The 19913-nt window shown below is 48.0% G+C and overlaps 1 protein-coding gene across 3 annotated transcripts in view; it reads left to right on the plus strand.

Annotated features, from left to right (window-relative positions):
• Positions 1-19913, plus strand: part of LOC117383268 (fidgetin-like) — a 118287-nt gene that overhangs the window by 22208 nt on the left and 76166 nt on the right. For 2 of the 3 annotated variants that reach the window (XR_008648977.1, XR_008648978.1), the window contains one exon: positions 14634-17660. Coding sequence is in view for 1 of the 3 variants with exons in the window: in XM_055227367.1 (XP_055083342.1) it covers positions 14634-16900 (2267 nt within the window). In the remaining 2 variants the exon portion in view is untranslated. Of the gene's footprint in view, positions 1-14633; positions 19046-19913 lie in introns of those variants that run through there. The other variant, XM_055227367.1, reaches the window with a different exon arrangement.

The raw sequence follows: 19913 nt of genomic DNA on the forward strand, positions 1-19913 counted from the left end.
ACACTCACAGACACACACATATCAGCCCATACACACACACGCACACACACTCTAAGACACTCACACGCATCAAGACACACAGGCACACACACCCGCACATATTGACACACAGAGACAGACACACACGGGGACATCGAGACACACACTCACCGCATACACACAAGGGCGTATCAGCAAACACACATCAGCGCACACAGACACACACACTTTGGCCCACACACAAAGACACACACGAACACAAACGCACTCACATCAAGACACAGACACACATGTCCGCACACATTGAGGCCCACACACACACACAGACGAGCACACGGGGACATCAACTCACACACACTCACACATACACACAAGGGCGTATCAGCAAACACACATCGGCGCACACAGACACACACACTTTGGCCCACACACACCGACACACACACATCAATACGCGCGCTCACACATTGAGACAGACACACATGGACGCACAAACCGACCCACAAACATATCGTACATATCAACACACACATCGACACACACACACACATCGACACACACACGCTGGCGGCACAAACACATCTCTGCTCGGCCGCACACTCGCTCAGTGAAACCTCCGTGTTGTTAAGTAACCATTCATGCGTCGCTCCACACACACACACACACACACACACCGGGCCCATTGACAAATCCCGCCCGCTCCGTCCCGTTTTTCATCGACTCAAAACGCTCCGATCATTGACATGTTAGCGTCGGGAGCGCGGCGGCGGCGGCGGCGGCTCGACTCCCGCGGCGGCTCGACTCCCGCGGCGCTAACGTGTTGTGATATATTCATTTGTGGACGTGGCTGGAGCGCGGCGTGGAGCGATCGCCCACTCTGTTTGTGAGTCTTCCTGAGGATTGTATTTGAATAATGAGGGAGGCTGGAGCGTCTCTCGTGCGCCGCGGCAGTGAGTGACCTCTGAGTAGTTGTTTTGGATTAGCCTTCAAAGTCTCGTCTCCAAGTGGCCAATAGATCGGTACTTCCAGAAATGAGTCACTTGAAAATGATCATAGCCGCCGCTCCCGTATAAGATAATGGATAACCATTACACTCCATTTTCCCCGGCTCCTCACCCACACAACGCCTGCTCTTGAAATATGATGCATCCTCTGTGCTTAGCGAGCCCTTAATGTCCAAAAGCTCCATGTTTGTTTGAGATTTACAGCGCGGCACCGGGAGGGGGAGAAGAGCGAGTGTGTCGTTGGCGTTTAATGTTGTTCGCTCAATAATTATCTCATTTTATTTACGAAGACGGACAGCTTTAGATGAGGTTAGAGGAGCGGCTCCATTATCTGCACCTGCCCCCCCCCCCCCAGCCGCCGCCGCCCCCCCGCCCGTCTCAGCCGCAGTAGAAGAAGAAGAAGAGCCCGGGCCCCCCCTCCCTCCCTCCACTGCCCCGCCCCCCCCTGCTCCACATAACGTCCTTCATGTCGAGGACTTTACAAAGTTTCATCCAGGAAGGAGCAGAGTGTGTGCGAGGATCAGCAGGAAGTGTGTCGGCCCTCGTGTGTGTGTGTGTGTCTGTGTCGGGGTGTGTGTGTCAGTGCGTGTCGGCCCTCATGTGTGTGTCGGGGTGTGTGTCAGTGTGTGTGTGTCAATGTACGTCAGCCCTTGAGTGTGTCAGTGTGTCGGCTCTCATGTGTGTCAGTGTGTGTGTCGGCCCTCGTGTGTGTCAATGTGTGTGTGTGTCAGTGTCTGTGTCGGCCTTTGAGTGTGTGTCAGTGTGTCGGTCCTCATGTGTGTCAGTGTGTGTTGGCCCTCGTGTGCGTGTGTGTCAGCCCTTAAGTGTGTTTCGGCCTTCAAATGTGTATCAGAGTGTGTCGGTCCTTGTGGGTGTGTGTGTGTGTGTCGGCCTTTGAGTGTGTCAGTGTGTGTCGACCCTCGCGTGTGTGCGTCGGCCCTTGAATGTGTTTTGGCCTTCAAGTGTGTGTCAGTGTGTGTTGGCCCTCGTGTGTGTGTCAGTGTGTGTCGGCCCTTTTGTGTGTGTATCAGCTTGCGTGTGTGTGTCGGCCCTCGTGTGTCAGTGTGTATCAGCCCGTGTGTGTGTGTATCATCCCTTGTGTGCTTATATCCGTCCTCGTGTGTGTATATATTGGCCCTTGTGTGTGTGTATCAGCCCTCGTGTGTGTGTGTGGATCATCCCTTGTGTGCTTATATCCGTCCTCATGTGTGTATCAGCTCTCGTGTGCGTTTGTATCGGCTCTCCTGTGTGTGTATTGGCCCTTGTGTGTGTGTATCAGCCCTTGTGTGTGTGGATCATCCCTTGTGTGTGTGGATCATCCCTTGTGTGCTTATATCCGTCCTCGTGTGTGTATCAGCTCTCGTGTGCGTTTGTATCGGTTCTCCTGTGTGTGTATTGGCCCTTGTGTGTGTGTATCGGCCCTTGCGTGTGTGTATCGGCCCTTGTGTGCGTCTGATCGTCCCAGATCTCTGCTTATTCTCGACTCAATGGGGAAGAGAGTTGTGCGTTAAAGCTAACAAAATTACACTGTGGCTGTGTTGCGTTGCTTGTGGGATCGATGTCATTTCTAAAAGGATTAGGGCCCCTCTCAGAAATCTATTTTAATTACTGAACACACAGGTAAACAAAGTAGTGCTGGTTCACGGCTATGGATCGGGACGTCGGGGGAGTATTGATGGCGTGTGGCCCCACGTTAACCCCGGGGCCGCTCTTAAAGATCCGAGCTCAGAGAAAGGCTGAATGCTGATGGACAGTCGGCCGTCACGGGACAAGACGACGCCCACTTTCCCCCCCGACACCGCGACACCTCCGCAGTTTGATCAGGAGACTTAGTTTGAGTGTCCGTCGTCCAAAAACTCAAATCTGCCAACTGGACAAAAAGTTTTAGAGCGAAGACGTTTGGCTGGTCAGATTTCTGCTGGACACTAAACACGGGACGATATTTAAACTTTGTGACGATTATCACGGCCAAAATAACTGCGATTAACGATTTTATCACGGTAATGATGTGAAAGTTGTTATGGATGTGAATAATTATAATTTTACCTGAATATTATGGATAAACAGGGCCGTCAACAGAAATTTGGGGGGCCCGGGGCAATAAGCCTCACATGGGCCCCCCTGTAATGCAAATTAATAGGAAGAGGGTCCAATTCCGGGCCCCTAAAACCATGTTAACTCCCCTCTGGATAAGTCTTTTTTTTTTCCAGCACATCTTGGTGAAATAAAAGTGATTATTATATTTGTTGGGGATTATCACGATTATATAAAACGACTTTAATCATTACGTAATTTAATCGTTTAAACGTTGAGGCCCCGGACAACAGACCCCTTTGTCCCCACTGTTGACTAAGTTGTTTTATTATTATATATTTATATGAATGAGCAGGGCCGTCAACAGAAATTTGGGGGGCCCGGGGGAATAAGCCTCACATGGGCCCCCCTGTAATATAAATGAATAGGAAGAGGGTCCAATTCGGGGCCCCTAAAACCCTGTTAACTCCCCTCTGGATAAGTCTTTTTTTTCCTTTTTTTTCCAGCACATCTTGGTGAAATAAAAGCGATTATTATATTTGTTGGCGATTATCACGATTATATAAAACGACTTTAATCATTACGTAATTTAATCGTTAACAAAATAACTGTGAATAACAATTATATCACAGTAATGATGTGAAAGTTGTTATGGATACGAATAATTATAATTTTAACAGACTGTAATGAATGAGCAGGGCCGTCAACAGAACTTTGGGGGGCCCGGAGCAGTAAGCCTCACATGGGCCCCCGTAATGCTAATTAATAGGAAGAAGGTACAATTCGTTTTGTTTTTTTCAGCACATTTTGGTGAGATACCGGTGATTATTATTTTTGCTAGCGATTATCACGATTATATAAAATGTCCCACGAACGATTATTGTCGACCGTTTTTATCACAATAAACGATATTATTGTTTATCCTGTCGTCGCTAATGGTCACTGCTCTATATTTATCGCTAACTACACTGAAACACACCTCGCTTACCGACACAAACTGTAAACAGTAAGTGTGTTAGCGTCGGTGTAGCTAGCGCCATTAATCTGACCAGAACGTCTTCACTTTAACAACTTTTTGTCCAGTGACAGATTTGAATTTTACGTTGTTTTTTGTTTTTTTTTTAGTCTTTGTTTACTCACCGAAGGCCTGGTTAAACTCTTCAGAAAAGTCACGCTCGCCCCAAAGTTCCCGAGAGTTTCTCAAAGTTAGAGCGGCGTTTTGTTTTGATGACACCGTGTCCTGTAAACAGAGAAAAATCCACATCACCCAGACACAGAAATACACCCAGGACCCGGAGACACGGAGACACGGAAATACACCCAGGACCTGGACACACAAATACACCCAGGACCTGGACCCAGACTGGGACCAGGACCTGGACCAGGACCTGGACTAGGACCTGGACCAGGACCTGGACCAGGACCTGGACTAGGACCTGGACTAGGACCTGGACCGGGCCCCGCAGTGACGGATCTGATTTATGGCCGTGGTCATGTGCTCCGTCTCGTCTGGACTCTTTGACGTTTGTGAGATTCATTTGGCTCCTGTCTGTGTGTGTGTGTGTCTGTGTGTGTGTGCGTCTGTGTGTGTGTGGGGGTGTGTGTGTCTGTGTCTGTGTGTGTTTGTCTTTGTGTGTTTGCAGTAAAAACAGACACTTGTAAATCTGCCTCTTTCAGATCATGAGACTCATTAAGTGAAAGGAACGAGTTACAACACAACAGAGATGTGATTTATCTAGTGTGTGTCAGCCCTGTGTGTGTGGGGGGGTGTCTGTGTGTGTGTCGGCCCTGTGTGTGTCTGTGTGTGTCAGCCCTATGTGTGTGGGGGGGTGTCTGTGTGTGTGTCGGCCCTGTGTGTGTCTGTGTGTGTCAGCCCTATGTGTGTGTGTCTGTGTGTGTCAGCCCTGTGTGTGCGTGTGTGTATCGGCCCTGTGTGTGTGTGTCAGTGTGTGTCGGCTCTGTGTGTGTGTCTGTGTGTGTCGGCCCTGTGTGTGTGTCTGTGTGTATCAGTGTGTGTCAGCCCTGTGTGTGTGTGTCTGTGTATCGGCCCTGTGTGTGTGTCAGTGTGTGTCGGCTCTGTGTGTGTGTATGTGTCAATGTGTGTTGGTCCTGTGTGTGTGTGTCGGCCCTATGTGTGTGTCAGCATGTGTATGTGTGTGTGTGTGTGCATTGGACCTTGTGTGTGTGAGTGTGTCAGCTTTGTGTGTGCATCACTTGTTTGTGTGTGTGTGTGTCTCGGCCCTCGTATGTGTGTGTTGTTCCCTGGGTGTGTCAACATGTTTGTGTGCATTGACCCTCGTGTGTGTATGTGTCAGCGTGTGTGTGTGCATCACTCTTGTGTGCGTTAGCCCTCGTGTGCATTTGTCGGCCCTCGTGTGTGTATCAGTGTGTGATCTAGTCACATTCCCTTTACACACACATTCACACACACTTGTAAATCTCCAAGCTCATTCACTGAAGGAAAAAAAACATCACTATAATTTTTTTTGACGTCAGTTTTATCTTTTATTACTTTTTCTTTGCTCGACTGGGACATTTAGTTTTATTTTTTGTCTGTTTGATCAGATTTAAGATGCAAAAGTTTAAATTAATCCGTTGTCTGACTCATTCCAGATTCAAACTTAAACTAAAGTGATGTTTTTTTTTAACAATATTGTAGATTTATAATAGTTTTTGTGGTTTAAATCTGCTCTGGGGTTTCAATATTATCGTTTATCGTCCATATTTAACGATTTATTGAACTTAAAAATGTGCGACCGTGACAAACTGAGGAATAATTTACAGTTCGACATGAGATATTTTTATTTTATATTTAAACACTGTAAATTATCTCGTCCCAAATCAGCCAAACTCACAATTTTTCTAACGTCCCGTCTGGAGATGAACACGTTTAAACTTTGTGTCATTAAGAGTTTAATAAAAATATTTCCTTGTTGTTAAAGTTGAAGTTGTTTTTTCCTCAGGCCTGAAAAACTAAACTGGAGCTCATTTTATTTTAGGTCACGATCAAGAAATTTAGTTTTATATTTAAAAAGTGGAGTTCTGGTCTGTGTTTTTTGTCTTTTTAAATAAAGTTGTGGTGTTTGACAATAGCCGTAGCTGCAGTAGGTGTGTGTAGGGGTGTGTGTGTGTGTGTGTGTGCGTCGCATATGTGTCGATTCTCATTTTATTGTAACTGATTTGAGTCTAAATGACGTCAGAGCGGCGTGGGGCGGGGTCAGAGCGGCGTGGGGCAGGGTCAGAGCGGCGTGGGGCGGGGTCAGAGCGGCGTGGGGCAGGGTCAGAGCGGCGTGGGGCGGTGTCAGAGCGGCGTGGGGCGGGGTCAGAGCGGCGTGGGGCGGGGTCAGAGCGGCGTGGGGCGGGGTCAGAGCGGCGTGGGGCGGGGTCAGAGGTCTGAGTCTCGCGGCGTTCAGTTTACACACGTTTAACTGAGGAGATAAAAAAAAAAGATCAGTTTGTCTCAGTGAGCGCCCTCTGTCTGCAGGTTTGTGTGTTACTCTGCATTTCTGCAATGTGCGTCGACCCTCGTGTGTGTGTGTGTGACGGCCCTCATGTGTGCGCGTCAGCCCTTGTGTGTGTTTCAGTGTGTGCATCGGCCCTTGTGTGTGTGTGTTTCACTGTGTGCATCGGCCCTTGTGTGTGTGTGTGTTTCACTGTGTGTCGGCCCTCGTGTGTGTGTGTGTGTACCGACCCTCTGTGTGCGTGTCAGCCCTTGTGTGTGCGTTGCCCCTTTTGTGTGTGTGTTTCAATGTGTGTATCTGCCCCCGTCTCTATGTCGGACCTTGTGCGTGTGTGTGTGTCGGTCCTCATGTCTGTGCATTAGCCCTAGTGTGTGTACGTCGGCCCTTGTGTCTCTACATCAGCCCTTATGTGTGTGTGTGCGTGTCGTCCCTCTTGTCTGTGTGTGTATCAGCCTTCGTGTGAGTGTGTGCCGGCCCTCGGTTCTCTGCATCAGCCCTCGTGTGTGTGTGTATGTTGGCTCTTGTGTGTGTATCGCCCTCATGTGTGTATGTTTCAGCGCTCATGTCTCTGCATCAGCTCTTAGGTCTGTGTCGGCTCCTGTGTGTGTGTTTGTGTGTGTGTATCAGCCCTCGTGTGTGTTGCCCCTCATGCTTATGCCAGCCCTTTCATGTGTGTGTGTGTGTATGTCGCCTCTCATGTGTATCGGCCCTCTTGTGTGTGTGTGTGTCAGCCCTCGTGTGCATGTGCTGGCCCTTATGTCTGTGTATCACCCTTGTGTGTGTGTGTGTGTCAGCCCTCTCGTGTGTGTGTATCACCCTCATGTCTCTGCATCAGCTCTTGCGTCTGTGTATTTTGCCCCTCCTGTGTGTGTATGTGTGTGTGTTGCCCCTCATGCGTACGCCAGCCCTCTCATGTGTGTATGTGTGTGTATCATCCTCGTGTGTGTGTGTCGACGCGTGAGAACCAGCACCGCCGCGTGGAGCCGGGTGATTAGCCACGCTGCGCTAGTCACAGGAAATAGAGTATCTGACGGACAGGCCCAGTGCATTATGGATGAATGGCGTGCTTTAGCCGCCGCTCCGAGCCCCCGCCCCCTCACCCCCCCTGCTCCCCCCCCCCATATCTCTCAATTTCCTCTCTGAATGACAAAAGAAGGCACGCACAATTTCCTTGATCCGCAGCATTTGTTTAACTGCGCCCCATCCATTTAACCCACCCATTCACTCCTCTGTCTAGTAAAACGAAATTTAAACTGTGTCAATTTATACAGCTCTAAAGACGATCTGATAGGCAGCCGGGGCCGCCGCGATACGCCTCTGGAATTTAGTTAGCCTGGTTTAGTCTCGCGTAAGCTAATTTTAGCGCAGCGGCTTTCATTAAACACTTCCTCATCCAAAGCTAATATTTAAAAGCGGCGTTAAAAGTGAATTTCTGGGTTTGTTTTAAAGTATTTCTGGGAGGAACCGTCTGTTTTTTTGGTTTGAAGGCGGCGAGAGCTTTGGTTTGAAAAGTGGATTACAATAAAGATTAGGTTTTTAAAGCGTTTGGTTTGTCACATGTTGTCGTACGGCGGCTCGGAGCTGTCACGCGGCTCTGGCTCTTTGAGTTAGTGACGGCTCGTCTGCGGCGGCGGTCACTGCTGCGTCGGGACTTTGAACTCGCTCTGTTTGTCTGTTGTTGTTGTTATTGTGGCGTTTGCGACAGGCTGTGGTTGTAATGGCGAGTCGCGCTGGAAGGCTCGATGGAAGGCTTCAAAGCGTCTCGTCTCCTCGGAGGGAGAAGCCGCCTTTTCCGAGACGACTTGTTGGGAAAGAGACCGAGTTTTGTGTTTTGTATTTAACCGGGGTCTTATTAATTTGCCTCTTTTGTTCATTTTCTGACACTTTGCCGCGAAGGTGTCGGAACATTTTAATCTTCATTTTGCTTGAGCTTAAAATGCAGAAGTGTTTTGACACAAGCTCGTGACTAATTTCATCATGAATGGCCTTTTGCGGAGCGTAATCACATCACGGCGCCGTGTACAGTAGGCCGTGTGCCAAAGCGCCGTAGCCTGTGGCTTAGTCACACTGTGCAAGACTCATTAACAAGGTAGTAGAGGTTGTTCGACACACAGCAGCCTCTGAATGCATCAATATGAAACAATAGGCTCATATTTAGTGTGTGTGTGCGGTGATGGAGAGGCTCGTACATGCCCCCTGGTGTACGCCGCACGGATGTGAATAACTGCTCCTAAGATTTCCCTGGTGGTGAGTAAAACAGGCCTGTCTTAATGAAGTTATCCCTTGTCATACGGGTATTTTAGCAGCTTACTGAAAAGCCTTTAAACATATTACAAGCCGTTCTGTTTGTTTGTGTTATGGAGACGGAAAGGCCTCGTCTGCGCGTCCTGTCATCGCACAAACACACACAAACACACACACACACACGCTCCTTAATTATGACGTTACCAAAATGGGCAGTTTGCTCTGACACCCCGCGAGCAGAATCACACAGCACACAGACTTAAAAGAGCTCATTAGCGCTCCCTAAAGAGCTGTTTACTGCACAGACACACAGGCGCTAATAGGCAGCTCCGTGGATGCAGATGGATGCCGAGTGTAATGAGAATGATTAGACTTCTCTATGTGGAGCCGGGCAAAAGCATCGGCCGACGTGACGCTTCAGAAGGTGGATGTTGTTTCAGCTGAGGCTCCGTCTTTTTCTCCCCCCCCCCCCCCTTTTTCCCCGCGACACAAACACATTTTTGTACACACGCGGACGCACAAACGCACACTCTCTTCTGTGTCCAAACGCCTTGTTTCTCCGCGTTTGTGTTTTAGCTTTATACGGCAACATTTAATACACGATCACATGACGGTTCTGCTGCTTAGATTTACACGGAGATGAGGGGAAAAAGCGTTTTTGCTTTTGGCTGTTTCGCTTCGTAAAAATGGAATATATCTCAAGGACGAGCAAAATTGGATACTTTGGCGCCACGAATGCAATTTAATAATCTGGTAATGAACTTTTTATACTCACACCTGCTCCGGTTTAATGTTTTATATGGACTTATATACTTGTTTCTTTTTGGTATTTTGAACCGGGGCGCGCGTGAAAAGAGAGTCTAACGCTTGGCTCTCACTGTGAAATAAAAACATAAAAATGGCATAAAATCAAGAGAAAACGGCGAGGAAAACTGTACAACTTTGTCAATGGGGCTTATAATATCAGATACCCACCCCCTTTTCTGCTAGCCCCGCCCCCGCGCCGTGTGACTTTCCCTCCGCGCGCTGCCCTTGCCTTTACATCACGTTGCATTAGCGGCTCCTCCCTGACTCCTGATTCCCGAGTCAATCCGTCCGTCCGTTCGCTCGTCCGTATGTTTTGTTGAAGGAGGCGAGTTCAAAGCGCTCGGTTCAAAGCGTCCTCCCTCATTTGCATAACGTAGAGTAATCGGTATTACCTTATTTAAATAGTGCAAGTTATCGTTTGGCCTTCATTTGCATGGCCGGGGTAATCACTGCGTCTCTGCGTTAACCTCATTATAAAGAGATGAAAGTCCTGATGGAGCCCGACGCACTCTTTTATATATCGTATCTTTATTAATGACCGAATTAGGAGCAGCCATGTTGCTTTAAATCAAGGACATATCTCAATTTGATGGAGCGCCAATCCCAGCGCGAGACGGAGACAGCGTTTGGATTCAACGCTAATATTATACGACAAAAGTTGTGATCTTGAGAAAGGCAGAACGAGCAGTTTAAAGGTCCAATATTAAGACTCGTGTGAGGTTTAAAACATGTTCTAATGCTGTTATAATCCGCAAAAAACACACCTGGAGTTGTGTTTTGTTTCATTCTCACACGTTTATTATTCGTCTGTCTACATCTCCAAAGCTCAAAACGAGCCGTTCCACCTTGTGATGTCATAAAGTGGTAGTTTTCAAGTTAACGGCGACGTTTTTTTACCGTTATTTCAGTCGAGTTTGGCGATTCCAGGAGCTAAAATTGTCCAAATGATTCTATAAATGAAGGTGTGTGGAGTTTAAAAACACAAAATAGAGCACTTCCTGTATTACCACATGGTGACATCACAAGGTGGAACGGAGTGTTTTCAGTTTGAGAGAAGAACTCAGCCTAAATATGCAGTTTTTTTGTGCGTGTTAAAAGTAAAAGCAAGTTTATTTGTACAGCAGAATTGGTACGTAAAGTCATTCAAAGTGTTTTACAGAATAATAAACATGTTAAAATTACAGTTCATTTGTCCGTCGCTATATCGCACTTCACCTTTCGCGGATTTTTTAGCGCAATTGTGTTGTGCGTCCTGATTGGCTGTTGGACTGTAGACCATTGTCCATCAGTCTCCTCCGTGTCGTGTCTCCATAAACGTTGGATCGTGGTGTGACTCTGAAGTGCTGTACGTTTGCAATTTGTTTTCTCCACCGACAAAACCCACAATGTCGATGAAACGTTCTGCACCGACAAAGACGCCTACGAAGGTTTGAACTTTGAGAGAGTTTAAACGAGAGAGAAATGTGAGAAAATGTTAACGCCTGTGTGAGAAAAGTGTATAAAGTGTGTGGTGAGGGGTTTTACAGACTTAAATCTTAAATTAAACCCGACTACTTCATGGATTTTGTCTGTTGTGGGTTATTTTTAGAATGTGACCCCCGCGATAAACGACGGGCCGCTGTATGAAACTCTGCTACTTAAATCAACCATCTATCTCTTTATATGGGACATTCTATCTTCAAAATCAGCTTTTTCAAAATAAATTGCCCCAACAAAGACAGAGGAACTTTACAAAACTAAACGCAACAAGATTTCGTCAAAACGTGCACAAGGAGTTGAAGTTTTAACTCCAAAAAAATGAGGTGAAATTTGAATTATATGGCAAATTTTGACTCAAATACTAAATAAAATATCCAAAATCCTCTCTGTATATTTTTAGCATCTGAAATATCAACAAAAAGAAGCAAGAAATTCAAATCTGGCTCTTCGTGTTTCCCAAAATGTTTTAAACGACCAAAATGTCCCAAATATGGTCAGTTTTGGTCATTTTTTACACATAAAACAACTTATTTTTATATTTTAAAACAAGTTTAAACGAGACAGAAATGTGAGAAAATGTTAACGCCTGTGTGAGAAAAGTGTATAAAGTGTGTGGTGAGGGGTTTTACAGCCGCAAAAACATAAAATAAAGCTGATACTTCGCGGATTTCGTCTATTACGGGTTATTTTTAGAAGGAGACCCCTGCGATAAACCACTGTACGACACATCAAAACATAAATAATCATCATAAAATTAAGATTAAACTCGTTAAACGTGTGTGAATTAAACAAAACACAACTCTGGGTCTGTGTCGTCTTGGCCCTTTAAGGACAGTGAGGTCAGCGCTCGCCGTCGTAAGTCGAAGTCCGAGCGTTAACATTAAAGTGAACAGAACCGGTGTCGTCCGCAGCCTTTCCGGACGCCGCTGGACGTTTACCACTTGACATATTCTCTGCAGCTTCACCCCATAATAGCGCAGGGTCAGTGTTATAAAAAGGGGACTTTATTAAGAAGAAGAAGTCGCCGCTTGGCCGAGGTCAAGCGCTCGACTACATCGCTGTAATTCCTTGATCGCCAATAGAGGTCAATAATTAGATTAGTGAATGGAGGATCAGTGAATGCCATTTCAAACGACTTGTGAAGATGGATATTTCTACGGCGGAGGCAGGACCCCGCAACACAGAGCTGAGCCGGAACAGAGCATCAGACGAGAGAGCGGAGAGAGGGAAGCGTAGACTGTGGAGAAATGGACGTAGCTAACGTGCTAGCCGCCGCGTTCTAAACAGGAAGTGAGCATAGACGCGCTTTGGGCTTCATCGACTCTGGCTCCAATTCACTTTCTATTGAAAAACTGTGTCGTCCACTCACTCAGTCCACGTTTTTTACACAGTTTAAGGAGAGAAAACAGGGCAATATTACTCGGTTTGCTCCAAAAACACATTGGAATCGTCTTATTCTAGTAGTTTGTTACAGCAGTGATGTGTAAAGTATCATTTAAAGACAGTGAGGAATAATTAGGCAAGACAAGTTTATTAGTACGGCACAGTTCATACACAAGGTAATTCAGTGTTTTACAGAATAAAAAAGACATTAAAATCACAATACAACAAATCGAAACATAAATAATCATCATAAAATTAACATTAAAGGAGAAAAGTGCAGAATAAACCCCTTTCAGTCACATGTAGCTGAACAAAACCGTTTGGAAAAGTCACTTCTCTGGGTAAATCCAGGCTCAACCCTCTGCAGCTCAAATCTGACAAATATTACAGAGAAAATAACAAACATTTTCATTGTTTTGCAAGAAAATATACAGCCTCAAAATCTACAGTTCCATTTGTCGTATCTGGAGCGATTACTGGACTGGGTGATTATCGAGGCCTCGTGTGACATAAACAGAAAAAGCTTCATTCTGTGACACACACTCGAGCAGAGACGCTCGGCCAAGTGCTGTGTTATTAAAGTTGTTTGATTACATATTGTCCATGCAAAGCGTGCGTACCCTCCTCATGTGTGAGCCTCAGCACACAGGGATGGTGCGAGCTCGTTCTCCGCGAGACTCCCCTCGGCTAAAATGTTGTAAATTAACACAATTAGCAGATCGCCATTCTGCTAATTAGCCACTGGCGTCTGCCGAGAGACGGCTCGAGAGCGGAATCAGAGAGGAAATAGGAGTCTGGGGATTCCCCCCTCCTTCCGCCGTGTTGTTACCAAACAAACAGGGCCTCAGAAAACACTGAATGCTGCGTGTGTGTGTGTGGGAGCTCCTTCATGAATGGATTCCACTTTACTCACACAAATACACACAAATATCCAATTGTGAGGAAGGCACTGCTCACCAGACCCCCAGCTGTGGAGCTCAACATGAACCACTGCTAGTCAATAAGTCTCAGGAAGCCGCCTAAATGACACCGATATTATCCTTTATTTGTGACTCTAAGTCAAATCAAACAGAGTTCAGTGTGGAGCGCAGTGCTGTGATTACGCCCGTCCAGCCTTTGATAGCGCCGCGCCTTTGATAGTGAGACGACGATGGAGTCGCTGTGTGACTGTCACTGTTTGCAGATGGCATTGGCTGGGATTAAAGGAAACAGTGGCTCTCCAGCCTCCTGAGGCAATAAAGGGGAGAGCCAGGTGAGTGTGTCTGAGATGAGATGGAGCAGAGGAGGGAGGAGGAGGAGGAGGAGGGAGGGGAGGCGCGAGAGCAAGCACACCGGGAGTAAATAAGAGGGGAAAAGTAAAGATATATATCCAAACAGATAGAGTCAGAATAAAAGGCGCTGAAGAGAAGTAAAGAAGGATCTAGCAGGAGGGAGCTTGAAAATGGATTACACAAAAAGCAAAGAGTGAGAGAAGACAAGGCAGCAGGAGGCAGACAGAACGGGAAAGGAAGGAGGAGGAGAGAGGAGGTCAAGGTGGAGCTGTGCAGACAGGAACTAAGCTGAGACACAATGTGTTGTAATTCATAGCTGGCTGCAGCTCTGTGTGTGTGTGGCTGTTTGTCTGTCTGGGTCAGTGGAGGCGCGCGTGCGTGTCAGCACGCCTCAGTGCAGCCCCGCCGCTTCGCTTTTTTAAACGCCCTGTGTGTGTGTGAGAGCTGTGTGTGCATGTACAGGTGTGTGTGTCTTTGTGGGCACTCAGCGAGGCACATTTTCAAACCCATCTCCAGCCACCTCAGATGAGACGGGATTATAGAGTGACCCTCCATGCCTCTGTCTTATTGGTCTGGCGGGGGTGCATTAGGCTGCTGTAACCAGCCATCCCTCTGCAGCACACTCTATACCTGCTGGACGCTGCGTCCTCCGCACTGGAGCAGGGACAGCCATAGTGGACACTATACATTATACAGCACATATACAGACACACACACTCGTACAATAAACAGTGTGCGTATGCTGTACACAACGGTTTGTGTTTCTAAAGACTGTGTGTAAAACATGTAATAAATGATAAATGATTACTCTGAACATTAGGCAAAAAGCAGCGGCGCACTCGGGTCTCTAGATAAATGTCACATTTTTAATTGTCTGGTGTCTGTAAAATGTAATTTGGAGGTGTTGTTATTCTAATTATTGTGAGCATGATTTTCACGTGTTTACTTCATGTGTGTTTCTGTCGTTTCAGGCTTAAAGATGCAGTGGACCCCCGAGCACACCCAGTGGGCCGAGCAGCATTTTGACATCTCCTCCACCACGCGCTCCCCCGCCCATAAAGCTGAGGCGTACCGGGCAGTGCCCGCCCACCTGCAGCGCTCCGCCACCTACCAGTACGCCTGGGCCAACGACGACATCTCCGCCCTCACTGCCTCCAACCTCCTCAAGAAATATGCGGAAAAGTACTCGGGGATTCTGGAGATGCCCTCCTCGTACTCGGAAGGCCCCGGAGTGATGAATGGACGAAAAGGCGAATCAGAGCCCTGGCAGGACGGAGTGTACCCCATGAGCTGCGTCCCCGAAGGGGTGTCCGTGAGGAAGGGGGGGGTGGCGGCCGCCTCAGAGGTGGTGTCCGGCCTGTGCAGCTCCCCGGGGCTGGCGTCCAGCACCCTGAGCGAGCCCAGCTACTCCAGCAGCAGCTGCGGGAGTCACACGGCCACAGCTCTGCACTCGTCCTCCATGTCCTCTCAGGAATATGGCCCCGCCTACAGCGGCTCCTACCTGCACAGTACTTACACTTCCCAGTCCGCCGCCACCATTCCCTCCCCCCTGCACAGCTCTGGGCTTCTGCAGCCACCTCCGCCTCCACCTTCACACCCCACTCTAGTCCCCGCTTACAACGGCGGCTCTCCCAACCTGTCCAGCTATAATTACCCCCCGGCAGGCTATCCCGCACAGGGCTCTGTGGGTCCAGGCTATAGCCCTGGGGGGGCGCCTCCGCCCTCCTCGTACCTCCCCTCAGGCATCGCTGCACCGACTCCCCTCCCTCCATCCTCTGCCTTACCTGGATACCCATACCAGAGTCACAACCTCACCCCCATCGCCCCCACCCCTCTCACCAGCAGCTCGTCTAACTCGCTGAAAAGGAAAGCCTTCTACATGAGCAGCCAGAGTGACGTGGACTCTTCTTATGGAAACTTTGGCTACGGACAGAGCCGGAGCTCGGCCGAGAGCCCCATGTACAGGGTCTCTGCAGACAGCAGCAGCTCCACCGGAGGCTCCAGTGGGGCCAGCTCTGGAGGATTTGATAGAAGCTCCGACAAGTCGTCTTTACCTTTTAATCCGCCCAAACAGTCCTCCATGGGCTCTGAGCAGCAGCAGAGGAAGTACAGCAGCCAGCCTACAGGGGGCCCTCTCACTCCCCCCACATACGTGTCCTCCAGCCTCGGCGGCTCACGCTCGGCGGACTCTTTAGCGAGCTTCACCTCCCCCTCCCTCAGCGAGCAGGGTGAAGACCATCGACTACATTTGTCCCATTCGGCTCCCGGGCCTAACTCTTCCTCCTCGTCATCGTCGTCACGTCCTGCCGAAGAGCAGCTCAAAAGCAGCGATCCTCACCTTCTCGACATGGTGACCTCTGAAATCGTGCAGCAGGGCCCCCCTGTGGACTGGAGTGACATTGCTGGTCTTGAGATAGCCAAGGTTACTCTGAAAGAGGAGGTGCTTTGGCCCATCCTGCGTCCGGACATGTTCAGTAGTTTAGGACCCGCTCCGCGCTGTGTGCTGCTGTTTGGCCCCAGAGGCAGTGGCAGGACGTTGTTGGGCCGCTGCCTGGCCAGCCAGCTGGGGGCGCCATTCCTCCAGCTCAGCGGCTCCACACTGGCCACAAAATGGCTGGCAGATGGAGAAAAGATCATTCGAGCATCTTTTTTGGTGGCGCGCTGTCGGCAGCCGTCAGTACTGTTCATTAGCGAGGTGGACATGCTGCTGTCGGCCCACCTCAGCGAAGAGAGTCCCATCAACCGGCTAAAGGGCGAGCTCCTGGCCCAGCTGGACTCGCTCCTAATGGGCTCTGGGGAGGACGGAGGCAGCCAGGTGCTGGTGGTGTGCTCCACCAGCAGACCCCAGGACATGGAGGAAGGGCTGCGGAGGTACTTTTCCAGAAGGGTGCTCGTGCCCCTCCCAGACACTGCGGCTCGACATCACATGGTCAACCAGCTGCTGGCCCAGTCTCAGCACAAGTACTGCTTAAGTGAAGAGGAGGTGGCTCTGCTGGTGCAGCACACAGAGGGCTTCTCTGGACTGGACCTGGCCCGTCTCTGTCAGGAGGCCTTAGTGGGGCTGTTACATGCGTCTGCACAGAGCATGGACATGTCCACCATGATGCCCCGGGGACAGATCAGGCCTCTAACATACCAGGACTTTGAGAGTGTCTTTTGTAAATTCCAGGCCAGTATATCGCAGAAAGAGATTGACACGTACACTGAGTGGAACAAAATGTTCGGCTGCAGTCAGTGAAATAGACAGATTACGCCCTTGAGAAAAAAGAGGCTTCCACATTTCCTCCCCTCAGGGCAGAAGCATTGTGCTGGAGGGAAGCACGCAGAAGGCCAACACAAGCCCATGAGTTCTCACCGGCAGGCTTTAGATGCAGTTTGATGATAACACTGAAGTGTATTGGTAAATTAAAGAGTTTTGTCTGAATGCTAGACTCTCTGATGGCCAGGTCATGTTTACAAAGTGCAAGAGAAGTTGTGGTGAGCAAAGCCGTTGCGGTGTCTGTGTAAATACGGTTCTGTTCTTGTTCTTATGGTTTCGTTGGCTCTCCAAGTGCCTGAAGTGGTGCTTTATAATTCTGTTGTTCATTTGCCTCACAATCTACATTCATGGCATGAGCTGAAAACGACTACGAGCTTTAAAACACGCGGTGAGTTTGCAGAGTGCAGCGAGTTCTCACTAGTTCTCTTTTGTCTCAGAGCAGAAATCCAGAGGTGACAGGAGCGGCCCTGACTCACCCGGCTCTGATCCGCTTTCTGCAGCTCAAACTGACAGAACAGGCCAAACTCAGGAAATCGTTTGGGATTTGTACAGTACCTCAAGAAATGTTGTTGAAAAGCACTAGAGCCTGAGTCGGGAATCTGAGGCGGATTGTGTTACTGTAGGTGAACCACAAAAGACCAGGATCAAAGGCAAAGACGAGACTATGAATGTACTCTTATGTTGTAAAATTATTAATAATCATTAGTGGGACATCACATTAGATTGACAGGTTCCGGCAGTTTTTTTAGGAGTATAAAGAGCGATCTGCGTTTTGAGCGGGCTGTTTTCACCTGTCAGTTAAAATCACAGCGTTTCGCATCTCGACAGTATTATTTTGGCTTCGGGTTTGAGTGGCCTTGTCTCACGCTCGCTGCATTCTCCGTCAGACTGGGACGAGTTCATCGGGAGTTTTTTTTCCGATGTCACCGAGTTATTTCGTGCACGTTTCACCGTCTCTGTACAGACCAAAACGCGCGGCGGCATCTGCGAAAGCGACGGTCGAGGCTCAGTTTAAAGTGTGCAATCGTTTATGTTCATATCTTAAACATGATCAGTGTTAAGCTAATCCCAAAAAAAAAAAACTCCATTTGAAACGTGCGTCTTTCTGTAACGGCACACGCAGGTTGTGCTTTTTGAACAGGGTTTACTGAACAGCTTTGAGGCTTTGTCTGTTGGATCTGAAGGTTCTTTCATTGTGTTACATTGGAATGTGCTTTAGTTTCTGACACTTACCTCCTCACTGTGTCGAGGAGGAGTCTCTTTTTTGTTGTGGCATGAAATTACTCGATATCTGGTTTCGTAAGAAGTTTGAATGAGTGTGGTTTTCTTGCTCTTTTAAAAGGTCTCTATGCCATTGTGAGCGTCGGGATTGTTCAGCTGTGTTCTGCGGAAGGACTCGGCGCGTTTGCCACGGCTTAAACGTAACCGTACGCCTCGTTTAAATGTGCGAAGGCGTCTGCGGCTGTGCTCCTGTGGTATCTATAGGCACCTGATGTGGGGAAGCACATTGCTGAGCGTCAGCAGAATTGACAGAGGGGAGACGGGCAGGAGTGCGGCGGCAGAGGGGGAGCCGAGCGGTCCGTCAGAAAAGCACCCTCAAAACAATCTGTACCAGAATTCCTTCTGTCAGCAAATCCTCTAGAGAGAGACTCCCTTTAGACAGAAACCACTAACGCACTTCAGAGCACACACAACAGCACAGCACAGCTAACAGAAACTCAGACGCAACGCTGAGTGCTCAACGCTATGCTTGTTCGGTCCCTTCATACATGTGGCTTTTAGCTTTTTTTAACTTTTATGTAAACGTCCACTTAGAATTTTTGGACACTAAAGCATCTCTACCTCATGGCTACAAAAAAACACGTGGTATTTGAGTTACGTCTTTCCAAACTATTTGTGCAGAAACTAAACAGAAAGAAAAAAACAACAAAAAAAAAAACAAAAAGCGGAGTGAACATCCTGAAGTTTGCGCAGTCTACCTCACACGACTGTGACACTGGGGGCTGCAGCAAAGCAAAGCCCGTGCGTGTCTAACTGTATCGGACACACACACACACACAAACGCAAACACACACACGTATCCTAACGCCGAGAGCATCCGAACCAGGCAGACGAGGAAACGCGGACACTCGGGTCAACCTGACAATGACCTGGAAATGTATAATCCAAGACATTTGCTTTAATCTTTTGTGAACTACTGTGGTTGTGAGCGTGTGGAAGTGTATATATACGTGGGCACACTGTTCTTTTTTATTTAGTGTGTTGGATTTTATAAATTGTTAGCATATTTAACACACTTGCACAACTTAAAAACAGTGTAATGTGTTTCTGTTGTACATACCTATACATACAGTACAAATGCACCTCTTGTTTATATGTGTTGCCATGCAGTCAGTGTATTTTCATGTAATCTGAGGTTCAAGCAGCAACAAAACGTCATTAAAGGCATTTTCTTGGGAGATTCTAACTTGTAATCGTCGTTATTTTATTATATATCTGTGCCGCTTTACATCGCGGGGGTCACTTTCACGCTCCCCGGGACCGAAAGCAACGGGATTATTAATGAAACTATTTATTTACGGAGAACAAAAATATGTATTGTCCTGCCAAAAAGTAGTCCATCTGAAAAATAATCCTAATGAGGCTTGAGTTAGTCACCCTTGTGTACAATTATGAAATCATTGGCGTTTTGTGCGGAGCCAGCACTGTCGCTACTCTCATTAAAACGCAACAATTCGCTCGTCTGGCTGCGGAAAGAATGGCAAGATCAGTAGATTAAAGCATTAATTATATTTTTTTTCCCCCCCACACACAAAGAAGTTAGATTATGTGAGTGTTAGTAATGACACTCATGTTTTTTTTTTTCTTTTTAGCCTCCATTTTTCCAGGCTATCATTACATAGCTGCTGCTGAGGTGTGGGAAGCTGCTCTAGCCTCTATAATTACCCAAGACAACTCAAACGTGGCGCAGGGAGGTCAAAGTTCACGTGGG

Source organism: Periophthalmus magnuspinnatus, chromosome 2 (genome assembly GCF_009829125.3).
Source record: "Periophthalmus magnuspinnatus isolate fPerMag1 chromosome 2, fPerMag1.2.pri, whole genome shotgun sequence".
Taxonomy (NCBI): Eukaryota; Metazoa; Chordata; class Actinopteri; order Gobiiformes; family Gobiidae; genus Periophthalmus; species Periophthalmus magnuspinnatus.